General features: G+C 38.1%; 1 protein-coding gene across 1 annotated transcript in view; it reads left to right on the top strand.

The window, feature by feature from the left end:
* ITGA8 (integrin subunit alpha 8) overlaps positions 1 to 21999 on the top strand; it is a 130396-nt gene that overhangs the window by 14752 nt on the left and 93645 nt on the right. Inside the window, exons 3-7 of the mRNA XM_063303582.1 lie at positions 5137 to 5237; positions 12317 to 12440; positions 13507 to 13568; positions 16612 to 16657; positions 19843 to 19968. Coding sequence (XP_063159652.1) covers positions 5137 to 5237; positions 12317 to 12440; positions 13507 to 13568; positions 16612 to 16657; positions 19843 to 19968 — 459 coding nt within the window. The remainder of the gene's footprint in view (positions 1 to 5136; positions 5238 to 12316; positions 12441 to 13506; positions 13569 to 16611; positions 16658 to 19842; positions 19969 to 21999) is intronic.

The raw sequence follows: 21999 nt of genomic DNA on the forward strand, positions 1-21999 counted from the left end.
ATGCTGGTGCATGTGTGCTATAGTGTTTTACAAATGAGTGTTGCTAATGCTATTGAGGTGGTGTAGTCTCAGTGCAATGATGGCTTGGTTTGTTTCTTCAGCTTTAATTTCCTGTTGATGTTGAGCTTTTAAAAATTCAGAAATTCTGTGTTGGTCTGGGCTGGTTTGTTGAGCTTTGGTTTATGTATGTATTCTGTGCATGCTCTTTTGTCATGTACTAACGTTAATGTTGTTTATGCAGTTTATCTGAAGGGATGCTCTGTGATCTTTTTGGTTAGGTATTTTCACTTTAACAAGGCACAGAAGCCTCATTTGATGAACAGACTGAGGGGAAATGGCTGCCCCACTCTGAGGTTTCAAAGTGGGAGTCACTTCATTTCATCTGAGAGCTTTAAAGGTATGCTTTGAAGCTTCATCAAGGCAAAGTACCCTTTTAAGCTTTGCATACATAGCTTTTTTTCTCTCTTCCATCTGTGCAAGTAACAACATCAGCAAAGTTGCTTTTACTGGGCTTTTCTGCTGGGCAGGAAGGCTGTAAAACAAAAGAAATCTGTGATTGATCTTAAGTTGGTGGTGTGGTAATGTCAATGGAAAAATTAGCAAAAACTTTTTTTTTTTAAGAAATGGAAATCTTATGAAAATCTCATAGTGTAATTTGTACTTGGCTGTCTGGGGCTGGTTATCTCCATGCTAAGATAAATAGCAATTAAAGGGAACATTAAAGAGATAATTGGTGTTGCCCTGTTGTTATTCTGGTTTAGCGTTTTAGGATTTAGTCAAAGGTATTTTCCAAAAAAAACCTTAAGAGGTTTTTTTTTTTATAGCAAGTTCAAATATAAATAAACTCAATGGGGACAGCAGAGTTGTGTTCCCACTGTTTCCTATGGAGATTTGTTTTAATGTTTTCAAAAATATTTTGAAATTCAACGCTTGCCCATTTTTCTGCAGGTTGAGTGGCCGATAATAGTCAGCACAGACTACCATGCTATAGTGGGGAGCAGCTGGCCCTTTAAAGCACAAACCTGCCTTATGTGCCCAAAGGGAGTCACCTGACCCCTGAGAGCCAATAGAGGAAAAGAAAGGGTTCTGTCAGGTTTTGGGTGGCAAGAGTTTGGCAGGGGAGGGAGGGGAGAGTTGGCTGAAGTCCTGGAGGAGGAGGTTACCTCAGGCAAGGTTGGAAATTGAGTTGTTTGGCTGTAGCAAGAATTGCATTAGGGGTTTTTTTTTGTATTTAATCTCTTTTTAAGTGTGTGGAGCCTTATCTTCTTTGGCACCTTTAAGAAAGTTGATGTTTGTTCAAATCATGGAGTTGACCAGTGATCTTCTAGTACCCACCTCAGCTTGGCTGAACAATGGACTCCCAAAAGTTTTTTGTTTGGTTTCCCTTTCTGTATTTAGCCAGGACAGGGGTGGGGTGAGAATTTACCCTTCAACCTTCTTCTGCTTTCTCCAGAGGGGAAGTGAGAAAGTGGTGGTATAGGTAGTCCTCATTTAGTGACTGCCTCATTTAGCAACCATTTGCAGTTACAACGGTGATGAAAAAGTAACTTTAAGACCAGTCCTCGCATTTACGAACTTCACAGGTCTGTAAAACAAAGGAAAAGCTGAAGTAAGATTGTAACCACAGTTGCGGTTTCACTTAGTGACTGCTTCACTTAATGACTGATTTGCCAGTTGCTAAACAAGGACTGTCTGTAATGAAAGGATCTCCTATTGCAGTTGCTGTTCATCTCCAGGCATGAGTTACCGCAGAACCAGAGTACTTCAGAGAGAGGGGCTGGTCTGACCTCTAGGATGCCTTCCTTGTTATATACCTATCTGGGTTTTGGGGGGGCTGAAAATAAAGGGAGCATATTTCCTATAGGCTGAACATTCACAGTGTTTGAGGTTTTGTTTCATTACAAGAGAGTCCACTTGGAATGTTTTTTCTGAGTTCAGAACAAAACACGTAAGTTGTTTCCTGCAGATCCCCTGAGCCATGTTTTTTAAAGTGTGGTCCAAGGACCCCTGGGGGCCCCCCAAGACCATCTCAGGGGTCTGCGAAATCAAAATTATTTGCCAGATATTGAAGATACGTACAAAAATTTAAAACAATGTCACTCTTCTCATTCTTACTTTTTATTGGTTAAAAAATATTTTTTTTATGAAAAATATTTAATTTTTTAAATATCTAATGGGTTTAATATTGTTATTTTTACATGATTTAATAAATAAATATTTCATGAATGCATCCACTTTAATTTTTAATATGATAAATATAACCCACACAAACAAAGCCTCCATAATTATTAGAAGTGAGAAGGGGTCCTGAGAGCAAAAAGTTTAACAAACACTGCCTTAGAGAGATACAAGAAGACAGAGGAGAAAAAATAAGGAAAGGAAATGATACTGTAAAGGGGGATGAAGGTCCAAATTGTTTATATTCATGACTTTCCAGAGCAGCATTATCAAAGGGGGCATCCATCTTGGACCTTCCTGGTAGTAGGGATCTGGCAGGGACCTGACCTTATCAGTCATTTTTCCTGATCCATCATCACCTGAGATAGAGGACTGATGCTGTCTTATGATGGTGGGCAACAATGCTGACTAGACAAGTCATTGACACCTGATTGCAGTTCTCACAAGTTGACAAAACACAGGCAATAAATGCAAATTAAATAATTAACCATTTGCTGCACTTCCATGGCTTTCTAATGAGAGGCTCTCCTCTATACACATTCCCTCCAAGCTGCTGGGTTGTGAGCAACACTGAAATTTCCCTTCAGTACCAACTCCATGGAAGATTCATTTTGTGACCTGTTTTAAACCAGTTCCAATCCATTTTGTTTTCTGCATGCCTTCTTTGCTTTGTTTTGAGGACACAGTTATGTTAGTAATGCTGAATGTTACAGTGGTGAACGTGAGCCATGGATGTGGGAGAGACAGAAATGGGCAGCAAGTTAGATCTAATTTACACAAAAGTTTCTCAGTCATTAAACACTCTAGTTAAAATATACTGTGTGTTTAATGCAGAGTGTATTAAACCGTGGCAAACACTCTGCACTTTTGCTAATGCTGATAATATAATTTGACACTGGGGGGAAAACTTCAAATTCCACCTTTCACAGTGTATATGCTTTTGTTTTTATTTAGCTGAAATAACAAGAATAGATCTGGTGAACTCCTTGATAGGAACCAGAAACCAGGCAGAGCTACCCAGATATGAAAGGCCAGGAGTACGGTCTTTGTTGGGGGGATAAATAGGGAAGTTCATTAAGAATGACTGGTGAAGAAGGAACACAGCTTAGGAACATATGGGAAATCAGTTTACTTCAGAGGACTAAGGGTGAAAGGAAGGGAGGACTGCTTTTTATTACAACCTGAAATACATTATAATTGAGCTGAACTTTTACACAGATGGTTTTTCTTATGATGACAGCTGTGACGTGTATATAAAACAGTGAGCAGAGCTGTCTCTTGTGGCAGTATGGTACACATGTAGTATTGGTCCAAACGAAATTGTCTAGTAGCCAGAATGGAGCAGCAGAGTTTGAGAAGTCACGCTGGTCAAATAAAAATGTATAATTTGTCGCATTTCATTACAAAGGGGAAAGTATTGAAGTGTCTTTTTAGAAATGTATTTATAATCACAATTGAGTAGCATTTTGAATCTCCTATCTAGATGGGTTTCATACTGTTTTTTTACATCAATTTCCCAATTATTGTTAGTGTATTTAAACTAAATATAGTCAGAGATACCAAGCACCTGTATTCATGACACTGGAATATTCACATATTTTTCGACTGTAGAAATTGATTGCTATTTTGGGTATGTAGGCACACTGGGGATCGAAGTATATAAAAAGGCTTAGTTTGTATTTCCATGCCATGATGCAGAGCTTGGTATATATTGTAAAATGCACATGGAGCATTTCTTTTTTGGTGGGAAAAATTAGTCTGCTGTGCATCAGTCTCTGGCCAAGAAAAACTTAATTTATAGGAGCTTTTGGGGCACATCAGAGTTCCTGTGTTCAGAAGAAACTTTTCTTATGTTTGGAGGACTTAAATTTGAACTGTTGCTCAGTTTTTACTTTTCTAGGTATCCTGGAGCACTTTAAAACATCTTGTCCTGAGTTTAAAGCTTGGAGAGTGAGGGTAAATAATACAAAAAGTTTCTTTTATAACAGTTCCTTTGTTGTCTCAGTAGGTGGCAGAACTTGGCTAGTCTTATTTTTGCTTAGAAGCTAAGCAGAATAGGAATTTGGTGGGAATCCACCAGGGATTATCAGAGCTCTGGGCTAGACTGGGGAATTGAAAAACATACTGGAAGGAAGCAGGGACAAACTACTTTGATATGACTGCCAAGAAAATGACATGGACATATCAATCAAATAAAAATCATGATTTGGAGAAAAACTATCTTTACAATTTTAATCAACCTTGGAAAAAATCTTAGTGTTTTCAGCAATATATATTTATCAGTACTGTCTGTGTTTGCTGTATCCACTGAACCACCTTTTAGGCTAGCATTCCACAATCTAACCACTAGCAGTCCAAGTGGTTAGATTGTGGGTCAATGTTTCCTGCAAACCTCAAAAGGGCCCAACTGAGTAAGCTGTGATTAAATAAATGATTTATTTATTTATTTTTAACCTATATGGAGTGGATACAGTGATTGGGTTGGCTGCAGATGGGTTTCACTGGTATGGAGGAGTACAGAGATGAACTCGAAGAAGGGATTCAACAATTGCTATGTAAGCAACATCTTAGCTCAGACAGAGAGTGAGAAAAAAGGTCAAGATTGCACCACCTTACTTTTCTTTAGTATGAGGAGAGAGAGAATGTCTGCCAGGCTTTCAAGATTCTGTTATCATACCCTATAATGATAGAGTTCCACTAGTTCTTGTGTTAGTTTTCTAACCTAGTCTACCTCAAAAGGCAGATAAATGGTATTTTGAAATAAGTTGAATGAATTAATAAAAAAAACTGGTCACATTGTTTTCAGTGGGAAAAAATTAAACTTATCTAATCCAGATCCAATTCATTGTAAATAGCAATGAAAACGAGATAACCTTGTATATAATCTTTCCTTTTCCTTTTCCTTTTCCTTTTCAGCATGGGTAAATGTAAAAACAGACATTTTTCTTTCTTTTACAGACAACAGGAAAATCAGAGTCAATGGTACGAGAGAACCTCTTGAATTTAAATCAAATCAATGGTTTGGAGCAACAATCAGAACTCATAAAGGAAAAGTTGTAGTAAGTTTTTACACCTTTGTTGTTATTTTAGATTCTTATTTTCAGCTGTATATATTCAAAGTGTTTAATTGTTTAAAAAATATTGTTATGCGGATTCTTAAAGAAGAAAATTCCAAATTCCATTATTGGCCTTTATTAGACTAGCCAAAATGTCATGAAATAGACAATATAAGGGTTAGGGTTAGTGATTCAGGTATGAAGGCAAAATGTGCTTTGGCAAGCACAAGATGCACTTGCCTGCAGCTCCTTAAAGGAGCTACATCCTTTTTCCAAGATTGTTTAGCTATCTTTTGCAGCTGCTGCATGATCTTGGGTAAAGACACATCTGGTTTTAAGAAGATACTACATGCACACCCCTTCTTGCTGCAAAGCATGTATCCAAAGCAGTTCCCAACCCTAGAGAGTGTGCTCTCAAAATCATTTCAGTCTAAAGGATTTTGATGGGCTATAAATGCAATATAAATAAATAAAGGGAGGTCTTTATCAATCTATATAATTTGCAGGGTATTTGTATGCGTGTGCACATACGTGATTTTATTTATTTATTTATTAATCAAATGTATCACCTCCCATCTCCCAAAAGGGACTCTGGGCGGTTTACAATAAATGCCTCCTGTGTACTTGTCAACAAAAGCTCTTCTAATTGGAAGAGACTACTATACTGCTAACTGGCTCTGAGGGTGGGGTATTCTACACTGCCAGTGTTTTTGCTCTGATTTTGCTTTGATTTTAATGTTGAGCTTTATTTTTGAAGAATATCCTAGGATAAATTTTTACCTTCGAGGTAGACCAGACCAGGAAACCAAAGTTATGAATGCGAATACTACTTTTATTATAAGATTATGGTAATAGAATCTTGCAAGTCTGAATACACTTCCCCCCTCCCTCCCTTTATCTTCTTGAGAACTAGGGAGGATCAATTCTGAGGTGCTTTCTCAAATTACATTTTTGCCTTGGACTCAAATTCCTTTTATCTGGCCATTGTCTTGGTTGCAGCTCATCCTCCTCGAGGTTATTCCTACTTCCCATTACATCTATATTCTAAATTAATCTATTTCCCAGAGTAGATTGTAATAACCTAAATGCTGTGAAATTCAGTTCGGTTATAAATTGTAGTCATTTGCTAAATAGCCCTTTCAGTGCAATATCCATGGTGAACGCACACATGGAAGACTTAGCAGACCAAAATAAAGCATGCTTCAAGGAAATTATATACTGAAAATAAGTTAGGACGGCAATCAAAAGATTTCCAGAAGTTGAATTTGTAATATTAGAACCTTCCTCAGTGTTTAACTCACACAATTCCATAGTTCATGTTAGTGTTATAACAAGACTACGAACAGAGATTTCGGCACCTGTTAGTACTTTAGTTGTCCCTATTTCAATTTCCAATCAGGCCTATATAAGAAATCCCATTGTTCTCATGTATGCGCCTAGTATTGGGTTTGGAACTATTCTCAGAAAGAGGTGGAAAAAGATGTGCTTATTTGTTTCTAAAAATAGCTCAAGGGATCTGGAGCTTTTCCAAAAAATTATCATTAAATTGTGCGAGAAGGGGGAAAAGGTTCAGTACAGGGAGTGTAATATATTATCTGCATTTAGTTATTTTAATTGAATTTAGGTGTGTGTATGTGTGTTGTGCTTTCAAGTCAGCATTGACTCCTTGCAACTGCCTGGACAAGGCCCTGCAGTTTTCTTGGCAACTTTTTTGGAAATGGTTTGACATTGCCTTCTTCCTAGAACTGAGAGAGAGAGAGAGACAGGCTCAAGGTTACCCAGATGGCTTCATGCCTAAGGTGAGACTAGAACTCACAATCTCCCAGTTTTTAGCCCATTGCTTTAACCACTACACCAAACTGGCTCTTGAATATAAATTAATCAAATTTATTCTTGGTCATTCTCCTACCTAGTTCTTTGTCCAGCATGCCCCCTGCCACTTTCGGTAGTATAGTCACCAGCCTGCTCCTGAAAAGTTCTGGGAAAAGAAGTGTGCATCTTCTCCTTTAGCCTGTAAAATAATGTTTTAAATGTGGGTACTAAGAGGCATATAAATATAGAGTTCTCTCAAAAAGTCTAATTTCCAAGTCAGGGTGCAGGCAGATGCTTCAAAGGCTGAATGAAATAATGAATTTCATTCTGAGTCCAAGTTATGTAAACTCTTGCTGTAATTATTTAATATTAATTGGAGACTCAAAGAGCTGTTCACAAAAATAAAATAATACATAATTACAAACATGAATAATTTAAAACACTAGTAAAAGGTAGGTGTCCAGCAACCACAAGATTTATTTATTTTGGTACTTTGGGAAAGAGCATTATTTGGGTCAGGCCAAATCAGAAGTGGTCTATGTACACATGATACATAGAAACATACATTCCCAATTTTTATTCTTTATCTTCAGTTGATTTTGATTTTTTTCACTGGTCGATTTTCTTGTAAATTCTGTACTTTTTAGTATTTTTTAATTTGCAAAAACGATTAACAAAAAAGTAGCTGTTTTAATTTGGGTGATTTAAAGCAAAAAAGCATATCTGCTAATATATTAGCTTGGGGGAAAAAAGCTTAGTCAATTGTTTTTCAGTGGACTGGGATGAAATTAGCGTTCCGCCATGCAAGGAGGAACTCTGATTGAGTTACTGAGTTGACCATGGAATGCTGCCTTCCTTTTATGTATCCATCACTTCTTGAGGAAGAAAAATGTCAGAAGGAACATGGAACAGTTCTTAAACATATACTTGAGTAACTTGTGTATATATTTAATATATATCAATGTTACAAGACCTGGATTTTTTTTGATAGTCCTGGTGTGAATACTCTAAAGTCTACATATTCAGCAGCCTAGTAAGTCTAACTTATTTCCTCCCTCTATGGTCCTTCAGTAGATATTTGTCTCAAAGTTGCATTGAGTTGGTGATTAGATAGTAGTGGAAAGAATACTTGTCTAACTAGCCTGGCTAGTAGGATGATAGGAATAGCTTGGAGACTAGAAAGCAACTTTTGTTTCCTTTAGCAATCAGCTGACTCAATGTATTGTGTGAACCTCGGTGTTGCAATTAAAAAATTATGACTTATGCTTAACATATTGTGTGAACCATAGCAATTGTGGTTTTATTCAATAAATCCTGGCTTACCATTACCTCACTTGGAGAATGTTCCTCACAGTTGTAGAACTGTTGCTCTACTATAGTAGAATCAGTGGATCTATGGCTCTAAACCTGAAGTTTCTCTCATAAATCCTTGTGCAGAGTGTTTACAAGCTCTGATGGAAATCCCCAGGTGAAACCCCATAGCAATCTATTTGTTTTCTTTTGAGCAGTTTTATTAAGTTGTAAGTCACTAGTGATGGTTTCTTTACCAGAGCAGGCATTTCACATTAGTAGCTAATGTAGAAGGATTTAATGCAAAGCTTTAGAAAGGACAGCAAAACATTTTGTGTTGTGAACTATAGATTTGGTCATGCTTAATTTTCTCAAACAATTATGAAGCAGCAAGTGTTGTCTTGGGGATTTGTTTCAAAATCGTTTGAATTATTTCTAAATGGGAGTGTGTGTCTAAAGGAAATGCCTTGCTTGAAATGTTCGCTCATGTGGTTAACCCTGGAAAAAGACCTTGACATAAAGCAGGTGATGAATAAAACATCACCCTATCCTGTTACAGAGCTAGTTGGCACATGAAATTCCCAGCAGTTTCCAAGCAGTCCCAGCTCTCAGATTCCAAACTGATTTACCTTCCTTTGCTTGTCTTCCTTTTTCTCCCTCTTTTTGAAATGCAGTGTTGGTTTCCTTACACAAAATGACTGTCAAAAGCGAAGCATGCATAGAATGTCATGAAATAATCTTTGGTAGCTGTCAACCATGAAGGTCAAGCAAAGGGGCCATTTTCTTCCAAAGCATAAGATCAAGCACACATCTTTACTCTTAGTTGTATGTCTCTTGCAGTGAATGGAAGAGCCTGTTGAGGAGCTACTTATGACAAAATATTATTACTACATGCTCCTTGTTTCCCTGAGTGGTAAGAATTTCTGGACTTGAGTGAGAACTTAGATACCTTTGTAATACATGTTTTATGTAGCACTGTACCACTGTCCTAAACCCCTTTTTGGGCCTACTGAACCTTCTTTGTCCTTAACTGCTAGTAATCAAAGGTATCAATTCGCTCGCTTTTGAGACAAAAATTACATCAGCTGCAGTGTAATATCCTCAAACCGGCTTAAAATAAGTGGTAGAACAAGATAAAACCCCCAAATCTCAAATATCCAGAGAAAGGGTCAGAATCCCAGCCATCCCCAAAATAAGAGCCATCTCTTTAAGAAGAATTCCAAGCCACCCAAAGGGTGCCCAACCCATAAGTGGAAGAAACAGAGGCATTCCAAAGAGGTAGCCAGGTTCCTTTCCTACTGTTTTCATCTCAACTGAGGCGGCTGTCATGTATCCAACAGCAATACCCTCAGTCACACCCAAGAAACAAGCCCCTTAGTTAGTCTGGTTTCCCACCAACATATGTAACAGTTTAAGGACATTCCTTGAGTTTGCAATCCTAACTGGACAATATCTCTAGCTGAAACTCATTATCCTCTTTTAAAAAGGCCTTCATTGAGAAAGTGAGGCTAGAAGAAAAGGCAGTGGGATTGCTGAAGGAGTTTGTTTGCTGGTAATGATAATCCCTAGTTTACTGCAGAAGCCTAAGATAGCTATTTGTAAAATCTATTGATCAGTGGTCTGTGGTGTTTATCAGATTTTTTAAGCGGGAAAGGAGGTCACAATATTCCATTAGCAATTCAGGACTTTTTTTAAATATAAAGAGTATCAAACAACATTGCAAATTAGGAAAGCTCCTCACTATATTTTCTGCTCTGTTAAGCCTTGATGCCCTAAGTAGTTTGAGCAACTGAAGGACTTCCTCCTTTCATGCTCCTGCCTTCTGAGATCAGTTGGATGTTGAATGGGAAAAGGAGGCATCCAGTAATCACATTTGCAACAAACGTGATTGCCTTCTTGGAAGTGTTTTCTAGCCAGGTTAAAAGTGCTTCTGTTTAGTAAGTTTTCTGAGAGCTAATTTTCTGTCATATGCTTTTCCATTTTAAAGATATTTCAGGCTCCGTGCTGCTCACTTGCAGTAATAGTTGTTTATTTTCATTTATGCATAAAATGCCTGCGGACCTACCTAAGTTTAGTGGGAGAAAGAACACTAAATCAGTAGGCTGGAAAGTGCCATATTGGCCACCAGTCGCACCATATAATAATCCATATAGTGTCTCTGTTCAAGTGGTATAGCCCAGGAAATTTCCCCAGACAGGCTCTGTTCAAAGATCAGAGAACGTGGAAAGCAGCAGTGATGCTGGATTTGCTACATGTGCCCCTCTTTACTGTGCAAATATTGAATAGTAATATATTTTTACCAACTCACCGTTGTTTGCTTAATATCAGAATCCATACTAACCCCACAGGTCAAAGTACCCTTATATGAACATGACTTTTAGCACATCAAAGTATTTGTCCTTGGTTTTCCCAACTTTAGGACCTTCAGAATTTTTGCTAGAGTTTGTATTATCCACAGTACATGAGAATAAGGGTAGGGATAATGAACATTCTAGTTTAACATGGACCACCATGAGATATTAAGGCAGTACAGGTAGTCCTCGCTTAACAATGGTAATTGGAACTGGAATTTCCATCGCTAAGCAATGCGGTCATAAAGCGTGATGTCACATGACCGCATCACTTTGCAATGGCAATCCCAGCAGTTCCTGTTGCTGTCGTTAAGCAAGGATTGTAGGTCAGTAAGCGAGGACCACATATGACCATGACTTGTGACTTCCTGCCAGCTTTCAACAAGCAAAGTCAGTGGGGAAGCTGGCAGGAAGTTGCAAATCCTGGTCACGACTAGCCTTTCCTTAGGCAGCTTGCAAGCTGGCTGGCAGGCAGGTGATGCTACAGAGTGCGGGCAGGCAGGGGGTGGGTGGGTGCTGCAGTGCAAGTTCAGCTATGCAGGTGCTGTGGCGTGGGGAAGTGTGGCTGGACACGTGGGTAGATGCTATGGCCAGGTGCGAGTGCAGGTGGGTGGGGGAAAGGGTGTTGCGATGTGGCGTGAGTGCAGCCAGGCAAGGGATAGGTTCTATGGCCTGGTCTGGTGTGAGTGTGGGCAGGTGTGTGACTGCCTGCCCACCCAGGGCCTGCACTTGCCCTGCTGCCCAGGGGCTCCTCGGGGGAAAAAGTGTCAGGAACAACTTACCAGGGCGTCTTGCAACCTCCTGCCGGCTTCCCCATTGACTTAGCTTGTAGGAAGCTGGCAGGGAAGGTTGCAAATGGTCGTCATGTGACTGTGGCTGCAACCATTGTAAGTGTGAGCCAGTTGCCATGCACCCAAATTGGGATCATGTGACCATGGAGACGCTGCAATGGCCACAACTTCGAGGACTGGTCATAAATCCTCCTTGTTCAGCACCGTTGTGACTTTGAACAGTAACTGAATGAATGGTGGTAACCTAATTATTACCTGTAGTGACAAATATTCTAAATAAATAAACATCTAAAGACTCCAGTTGTGTTAAGCTGATCTATCTTAAAAGAAGCAGTGAGATGCCATGGTTGGGTTAGGGTTGGATTAGGACTGGCAAGACTCAGCTTCAGTCATGGAATTGTACTGTGTGGCTTTGCAGCAGTCATTATTTCATAGCACAGCTCTACCCCACAGGGATAGTTCCAGGAGGGCAAGTTGTATATGGTTCTTGAATTTCAGGATAAAAGATGGGATATAAATCTAATGAATGAATGCATATACATTAGAACAACTCTTTGGCGGCTCAGGCAGAAGCTGTTGGTTTTTTTAAACTCTGCCCCACTGTTTGGAGTATTACAGCCAACAAGATGAGAGATGGGGAGAGATCCTGGATTTCTCATCTGTTGGGTCCTGAAGTACAGTTGCTCTTGAGCAGAATGGAGGATAGGACAGAGCAGGGAAAAGAGTCACGAAGAGTCGGAAGCGACTGAACGAATAAACAACATTACACAAATTACTGTACTGCAAACCTAACCCAAACACCTAAAAGCTTTTTGTTGTGCAACTCATATTTTGATAGGCTTGTGCTCCCTTATATCATTGGAGGACTCTGAAGGCTGCTCCTGAAAAAGATCCAGTGGGCACCTGCTATGTTGCTGTTCAGAATTTCAGTACTTATGCAGAATTTTCTCCTTGTCGCAACAGTAAGTTCTTTGGGTAGTACAATTTGAACTCTGTAGAAAAACTTTCATCTGTGGTCTCACGCGTTCAGCCTAGGCATACAGTTCTGAATCAATAGCCCTTGGTTACAAAGAGACATTTAATTATATATTTTTTCCATTTGGGATGCTTCTATGTTTCATCAAAAGAATAATGATGGGGCTGGTGCTACAAAGATGACAAGTCGACTCTGGCTTAATTTAAAAGAATTTTCAGTATGGCAAACAGACCTTGATAGGCAGAAGCCAAATTTTAAAAGCAGCTGATTACTCCAGATATAGCCATCCCTCTCTCTGTTCCTTTTTGTAGAACTGGCAGTTAACTGCTTGAACCTGTGCTAAGATAATTATGTCTGTGAACAAGGAAATGGTACAGCATGAGATGGGAGACTGCTAAATTAACAGAGAAGTGCACAATTCCTGCAGGCCTTCTAATTGTCATTCTTCAGTGCACCCGTTAAGGTGTTGGTCATATATGAAAGACAGTTTACATCGGAATGTACAGAGGCAGGGGCATCCAGAAGGGGCTCAAAAATTCAAAATAGTGGCTGCCTCTATTTTATCTGCATGGTATATGCAAAAAGGAAGTAGAAAAGGAATGGTGCTTTGATCATGTGATTGCAGCTGCCATCTTGATGTTCTGGCCCCTCTGCAGACTCTCTGGCTATGATGGACTGCAGCCAAAATGTGTGCAATCCAAGGTCCTTTCCCCAACTCAAGCTAAACTCATGTAGAAACAAACCAAACCAAGGATTTCATTTTCATCTTTGGATCTTCCAAATATGAACTTTTTGCTTAGATTAATGATTCCTTGCTAAAACTCACACACTGGTTTTGATTTTGGCTTTGGATGATCATGTGTTATCATTTTCACTGTCACCATTCTTATTTTACTTTGGATCTAGAATTCATCTAAAAATTGTTGCCTAGGTTTTAGCACAACATTTGCAGCCTGTTAACTCATGGAAAACCCTCCCTTATTAGTTATAATAATATTTGAGTCAATTTACAATATAAAACTAACTCAGTGTTCATCCTTTGATACCTTCAGATAACCCAGATCCTGAGGGGCAAGGTTACTGTCAAGCAGGATTCAGCTTAGATTTTTATAAGGTGAGCATCCACAGTGATTGACTGGCTGCTAGATTTTCTAATCACTTTCACATTGACTCTCATATGCACCCTTTTCCTCCAATTCATCATTTCCCATCTCAAAAATATTTGTCTATATATATATGAACACAAACACACTCACATACACACACATACACATATGTACATACATTGTATTGAGTCTCAAATATCTCAAGACTCCTAAAAACTCAAGTTTTATTAAAAGACTTCTACAAAACTGGCATTTTCCCCAATTCTTATACTAATCCTAGGCAGGCATCCAAATGAACAATGGGAAACGTGCAATTTTCTTGTTGCACCAGAGGGAGAATATGTTTTCTTGAAGGAAGAGATTAATCACTTACAGATTCTGTAGTTGATTAACAGTTCTAATAAAAACAGGCAATTTTGTTGACAAGATCCTTATTCTTCTATCAGTGATATTAGATGAATTCTTGGCAAGAGGCAGGGCTGGTAAAAACAACATTTTCTTAATGTCAGTTGTCCTTATTCAAACAAAAACATAATATAATAACTACAGTTCCTGGCTACAATCCTGAGCTGAAATTGAGCCCCCCACCCATGTCCTTACAAGCTGATGTTAGTTGGTAGAAGCAGGCCTGGGTGAAGCTGTGATGAGACGATGGAGACATTTAACTGCCCTTGTGGTGCCAGCTGGGTGCTGCTATTAAGCAGTAATGGCACAGGTAGGCTTTCCTGTTTGTTTGTTTTTATTTATTTAATAAATTTATATGGCTGCCCATTTCATATACATGACTTAAAACAAAATAAACATAGGATAAAACAGCCAAAATTTTAAATATATATATCAAGAGCATAGAATAACTGTGGAGAACATTCACAATGTTCCACATTCAAGACAACCATGAAATGGACTCACCATTACTGCCAGGGCCCCATGCTAGATGGCAAAGTCAGGTTTGTAATGCCTTGTGAATGGCCAGCAGAGTCAGAGCAAGTCTAATCTCAGAGGGATGCTATTCCAGAGGGTGGGCACCACAGCAGAAAAGTCTCTGTTCTTGGTTCCTGGTGGATTGAACTCTCTAGTGGATGAGACCCGGAGCATGCCTGTCCTGCCAGATCTAACGGGATGAGTTGTCAGGCCCAGCCCAAGAACTACAAGGAATCAATCCAGCCAAACTTCAGTTCTTTATTTGCTAATGCCGTATAGATAGAATCTTGCCAGACTAAAGCAACTCTACCTAACCCAACTCTATCTCTGGGAAAGCTCTAAGGCGAGGCTATTCTGAGTCTCTTGGTTTTCCCACAACTGCCCCCTGGACTATGTTTCTGTTTATCTTCTTCCCCTTCTTGGAATGTGCTCCCTCCTTCCTGAGAAACAGCGACATTAGCGAAATCCACCACATCACCTTCCCTTTCAGAGACACATTCCGTAACACAAGTAGACACCACTGGGGAGAGATGGTTCTGTAATTAACCCAGCCCTAAGCTTTAAGGGGCTTTAAAGGTAACCACCAGCACCTCAGATTGCACCTGGAAACATACTGGTAGGCAGTGCAGCTCACAGAGCAGAGGTGTCACATGTGCCAAATGACCAGCACCCATAACTGCCTGCATCACCACATTTTGTACCAACTGAAGTTTTGAAATATTCTCCAAGGGCAGTCCCATGTAAAGCACATTGCAGTAATCCAATTGTTGTTGCAGTTGTTGCTGTCACCGTGGTGGTTGTTACTGTTGTTACTTCAGTTTGTACTCTTCCCTTTGTATCCACAGGGCTATCTATCTAAAATGAATTATAAGCAATTTAAGAACATATTTACATATATCCATACCCATCACACTGTTCACTTTCAGGGTAAACAATGTTATACAAATCACAGAAAGGGAGTAAAAAATTAGAGAGGGGGGAGGACATGTTAACACTAATCTATTCCAACATCATTCACTATACCCCTCCATATCTTTCTATTCTTGCAGACTATCCTTGCTTCCACCATGTTCACTCACTGCTTTATATATGTCTTTTGTCTTTTAAACTTCTTGCCTCTTTCTTTTTGAAGATCTCATTAACTCATCCAAAGACAATCTTCCCTGTCTACAATCTTCCTTTATGAACTGGTTTTGCAGTTCTACCCTCATATATCCTTTCTGTATGACAAAACAGTAAAATCTAGTTCTTTCATGTTGGTCACTTACTTTTGTATTCAATCCACATTGCTTCAGTACCTATTCCTGTTTTGACCCTTTCTCTTCTTGTGTTACCATGATGCTTAAGTATCTCATTCCCATTGCATTGCAGCAGTCTGTCAGTGTGATTAATAAATCAGTTTGTCATCTCTTCTATCCTTTTGATCAGAATTCCATAAAACATTTTCCCAGGCATACAATGCAAAACAACCCCCCTCCCATAACTTTTGCATCCTACTTTGTGCTTTGCATAGAACAATACTGACATTCTTCCAGTTGTCAGGTTTAGATGCAGTCTGCACACACATATGAAGCAAGTTGCAAAGCTACTTCAGAAGCTTTTCAAATGTATATTTCAGCATTCCTTCAGTTATGCCATCTGTACCTGCAGCCTTACCATTTTTCAACATTGTTACAACATTTATGATTTTCTTTTAATTCATTTTTTCTTGGACACTAACTACTGCATTCACTTCAGTTCTAGTCTTCAACATATCTCTATCATTCCCATAGAAATATCAAAAATACCTCTTCCAGCAGCAGTCCTAATTGGAATAATGTATATACTATAGCATAGTTATCTCTAATCTAGAACTCTGCAGTTACAATTAACTATGTCTCCCAGGATTTCCAGTCAGCAAAGGCCATCCAGGGATTTGGTTTCCCAGCAAGTATGGGTAGCACAAGGTTTGGCACTGGTGCTGAGTAACAGCCAAGCAGTGGGGAGTGTCTTATATTTTTTTCCCCTGACTATAATTGTAATTAGTTGATTAATATTAATTGTTTGGATGATTTTTATGTATTTGATTTTGGTCTTTGGTGCATATCATTAATTTTGTGTTATTGCTGCTGTTGTCTGTCTTGTGTACAGAATGGAGAACTCATAGTAGGAGGACCCGGCAGTTTTTACTGGCAAGGTATGTTCATCTTTTTCATTAGCAAAAAATGATCTGAAAATGGAAGTGAAATATCAGCAGAACCTGTCATGGAATATGTCATATTTTCTGGAGAATAATCCCCACCCTACAACATGTGATTTACATCTGAGTCAGTCTATAAAGGACTACAAGTTTTTGTCCATTCTTCTCTATCTCTGTAAATTGACATGATCTGGATTGCTTTCAGAATTATAGTTTGAATTATAAACCTTCTTGGAACATTGTATGTTCTATTCTATAAGAGTAAAGGGCCTGGGAAAAGGTTATACTTACTTCTTCTGCTGTGCTGTAGACAAGATAAATAACATATGTATCTATTCTATTCTGTAAAGCATAGATTAAAACAGAGAAAAGGGTTATTATTGCACTGCATGGGTCTGTCAGGTCTCCATTGCAAAAATATCTGTATCACACCAACTGTTTTGCAAATGACGACTCAATGGTAATTATCACTGTAATTCCTTTCTTTCATGTGCTTCTGATGTTACTGTTTGCAGTTCTACTCCCCTCTGCTAGCTGTGAGTGCAGTCAAGACATAGAAACTGTCCTAAATCAAACTGTTTGGTCCAACTATCCTTAAACATTGACACTGCCTATAAATTGCCTTTCAGGACTTCAGACAAGAACTTTACCAGCTCTTCCTAGCTATGCTGGAGATTGAGCTGAGAGTTTTGGTATTTTTTGCAAGTCCCTATATTCTTCAGACTTGCAAACAAATTTATTATCTTATGCTCATATGAACCTTTTCATGTTCATAACATTGCATGTATTTTGAGATACAAGTTATGCCAAGATAATGTAGGTGCCTTTTAGGGCAGGAGTTGCTATGCTTTCCATCTGCAGTTCTTGTTACCCCCATTCAACATGTTCCATCCTTCTTTACTCCTTTTATTTTCCAATATCTTTTGAGGTAGGTACATACATACATCCCAATCACGCTGTTCCTTTCTGGTGTAAGCATTATTCTGTAGAATGCAGAAAAGAAGTATGAACCAGTAAGCCAAAAAATTAAATGTATTGGACAAGAGAAGAAAGAAGAAATATAGCTAAATTGAGTTTACGCAGCACCACTCACTCCTTACCTTTCTGTCCTTGCAAACCATTCTTGCTTTCACTATATCCTTACACTGCTTCATACATTGCCCTTTCTCCTGTAAATTTCTCACCTCTTTCTTTCTGAGGATCTTACCATCTCCATCCAACTTCAGTGTTCTCAGCAGATTTGCCCTTCCTTTTGCCCCATTCACTCTTCCTTCACATATTTCTTTTATTATTCACTCTTAGTTCATTCTATCTGTGTGACCAAACCATCTCTCTGTAATTGTTTCATACTGGCCCCTTGCTGTTGTATTCAATCCACATTAATTTATTCTTGATCCAGTCTCTTCTTGTTTTACTACCCACTGCATCCAGCTCTTTTATGGTTCTTCTGACATACCCAACTCTCAGTTCCCCCAACAGAGTGGGCAGAATCACATTGTTATACATAGCCATTTTTACTTCTTTTGACATACATTCACTCCTCAAATCAAACTGCATACTATGTGCTACTTTTCTATCAACATTTGCCCTTCTTAAAATTTTTCCCTCCATTTTCTCATCTTTGATGCCATATCTGTTGATATCAGTAATCCATACTGACAGGATGCATAAAGATAATTATATAAAGAAAATGCATTACAGGTTGTGATGACTAAAAGACATACCTGATCATGCACCAAATGTTATTTATTTTTTGGTATTAAGAGACAAAAACGCAAAGAGCAGATGATACAATTGCTTTTAGAGGATAGAGCCCAGGTTTAACATTTTGCAGGAGGAATACAATAGTAGGCAGACCAATGATGTAAGCAGAGAAAGGCAGGATTTCTTTTTTATTATTATTAGTGTTTTTGTGGGGAGAGATGGGATTATTCTTTGAAAATTATTTATATTAAGCCTCTTAAAGAGTCACATGATCAGTTGAGGGGTCTTCTTTTCAATGTGCAGGAAGTCAGGGCTTTGATTTTTGCAGTTGTGTGAGGAAGGACTGGGAAAAGGGTACAAAAAGGGGATGGGGTACATCTGGCCTTTGGGCATCAGCCCCTCCCCCCAAGGCATTGCCCTCTGGCTGATCCAACTGCACACAATCACTGTGATGTCTGTTTTCTAGGGTTAATTGAAACAAGTAGCCTGAATACATTTTGCAATAGTGCCATTTTAGAAAGCAAAATACTATATATTTCAATCTAGAATAGTTTTTGTGGCATATTAGAACACTGCCCCAGCCCAAGGTGGGTGTTATTCAGCAGCTGCTGGAGAAAGATTCCTTATAAATGCAGGATAAATTTAGGCATCCATGTAGAAAAATTCTTAGGACACTGTTCTTCTATAATTACTATTGCTGATTGGTAGTTCATAGCATGTAGGAGATTGGCAAGACTTAGTAGTGGAGACATCTTTGAGAGAATGGGGCTCATTAAAGTCTTTGAAGTTTAGAACAACTTGGTGACACTGGCTTGGAGTTACATTGTTTGCCTAGAGCTGGATCTTGGACAGATGCCTACATTTTTGTTTTCTTAATTACACGGAATACACTGGTGTCATATATTCTCAAGAAACTCTTATTTCAATAATGTATCTTTCCCCATCCAAGAGGAGTGCTGCATGTGTTGGATTACCAAAATCGGTGGGTGGTTGAACTTGCTGGCTCAAAATTCTGAATGTTGTGTTCCAACATATTTGGGAAATCTAAATTAGAGACAACAGAAAAACTAAGATGAAATAATCAAACTTTTTTTTTTTATTATATACATATCCCACTTTCTACTCAGGATATCAGGGCAGGGTAGACTCCTTTCTTTAATATTTTCTACAAATTCTGTCTCTGTTCTATTATAGTCATCTATAAGCTGCTTAGTGAAAAACAAAAAACAAAAAACCTTAGTTTACTTCCCCCAGGTTTTGCAAAACTTCTCTATTCCCTCCATTCTTCTTTCTTCTCATGCTTGCTTTTTTATTTAGACTATGAAGCTATCAGCAATTGTTCTGTATTTCCTTACAGTTCCTATCAATTAATATTAATTACTTCATAAAAAATGGATGGTTTATTGATGTAACTTTAATTGCTGCCTGTATTTCTCTAGTTGCCCTGCAGGATAACCTGTTATATTTTTGAATCACAGGTCAGGTTATCACCAGCAGCATTGCAGATATTATTACAAATTATTCATTCAAGAATATTCTAAGGAAACTCTTACAAGAAAAGCAAACTGGAGTGGCCCCATCTATATATGATGACAACTATTTGGGTAAGTTACGTGTGATTTCGCTGGTTGTGGCATTCATCTTGTTTAGAAATCTGATATAAGAAAATATTTGCTCTGATTAAGCAGGAGAGGCTCAGATCTATAAGACACCTTTATGTCCACTGTTATGAATATAAATCAAAATACTGCATTATCAACTCAACTTTTGATATGAATATATGTCTCTGCAAACATGAAGAGTTGCCTGTTTTTACTCCAACAATAACTGTCAGTTCAATAAATTTATATTTATTTATTTATTTTATTTTATTTTTACCCCACCTTTATTATTTTTATAAATAGCTCAAGGCGGCGAACCTACCTGATACTCCTCCCTCCTCCTATTTTCCCCACAGCAGCAACCCTGTGAGGTGAGTTGGGCTGAGAGAGAGGGACTGGCCCAAGGTCACCCAACCGGCTTTCATGCCTAAGGTGGGACTAGAACTCACAGACTCCCGGTTTCTAGTCCGTTGCCTTAACCACTAGACAAAACTTTCTTCTATATAATGAAAATGTAATGAAATCCTGATCATTCAAACACTTCGTCAGAATATTTTTATACAGTGGTCCTCACTTAGCGACCACAGTTGGGACTGGTAACTGTCACTAAGCACCATGGCTGCTAAGTGGAAAATCACATGACCACATCAGGCTTATGACCTCATTTCCCATTTTGTTGTTAACATCACATGACCACAACTTATAATTTCATTTCCATCTTCCGTAGTAACTCTTCTTGTCACAAACCAGTTGCAAAACACACAAATGGCAATCATGTGACCACAGGTTGCTGCAACAGTCATAAATGTGTGCTGGTTGCGAAGTACCTGAATGGCGATCGTTGAACTGCCAGACACTGCAATGGTCATAAATGCAAAGATTGGTTGCAAAGCTATTTTTTAACACCGTCAGAACTTTGAATAGTTGCTAAATGAGGCAGACAGTAAGCAAGTACCTGTATACATAATTAAAAATCATGTTCATTATAATCTGCAGCAACTTTCCTGTTTGTTTGTTTATTTTTATTTTATTTTATTTTATTTTATTTTATTTTTATTTTATTTTATTTTATTTTATTTTATTTTATTTTATTTTATTTTATTTTATTTTATTTTATTTTATTTTATTTTATTTTATTTATTTTTTTGGATTTATATTACCGCCCCTCTCCCCAATGGGTGATTAATCATGAAAAGATTAATCCTAATACCTCTAATTTAAAGCTGAGATAAAGCTTTCTATTGCACTAGATGTGTTAATTAGTTCACAACATAGAATGGCAGTGTTAGTTTCCAAAAACTATTTTTGTGAATGACTATTTTTGATAATTTGATTATTGCTGTCTATACTTCTGCATTTAATTATTTTATTACTTCACTATCTATCATCTCTATTCTCCATCCATAGTACGGTTGACATTTAAATTAACATATCATATATCTGAGGAAGTGAATTCTTGCCCTTGATAGCTGATGTCATAATATATGAGTTAATCTTTAAAAGTGCCACACACTCTTGATTTTTTTCAACAAACTAGCTTAGGAAACCACTACAGAGTTGCATGGAGGGCCCAAGCAGCTAACTGAAGGTGTAACAAACTAGAGATCAAATCAGACTTCATGGTAGGTAGAGCCAAAGACAAAAGAACTCCAAGAAACCAGGAGCTTTGTTATAAAACTGAAAATCATTCTAAAAAAGAATATAAATTATCAGAGGATAGAGGGAACTAAGAAGTAGCACTGCCCTTGATTATACTACTATCTACAGTATGGCAGATAAAAAAATAATCAAGACAAAGAAAAATAGATGAAGAAAGAGCTAAAACCTCCCAAGTCAGCCCCTACAGTATGCCTTCAATGATTGCTCTTACATCTGCAACTTGACAAGTTTGTGTGTGTGTGTGTACACACACACACACACACACACATATATGTTTGTTTCTGCATGCATATGTACATGTATACTATAAAAAAGATAAAATATGAAAAAATTAAAAATGTAAGAAATAAGAGTAATGCACAAAATATTATTTAT

The sequence above is a fragment of the Candoia aspera genome, chromosome 4, assembly GCF_035149785.1.
Source record: "Candoia aspera isolate rCanAsp1 chromosome 4, rCanAsp1.hap2, whole genome shotgun sequence".
NCBI classification, from domain to species: domain Eukaryota; kingdom Metazoa; phylum Chordata; class Lepidosauria; order Squamata; family Boidae; genus Candoia; species Candoia aspera.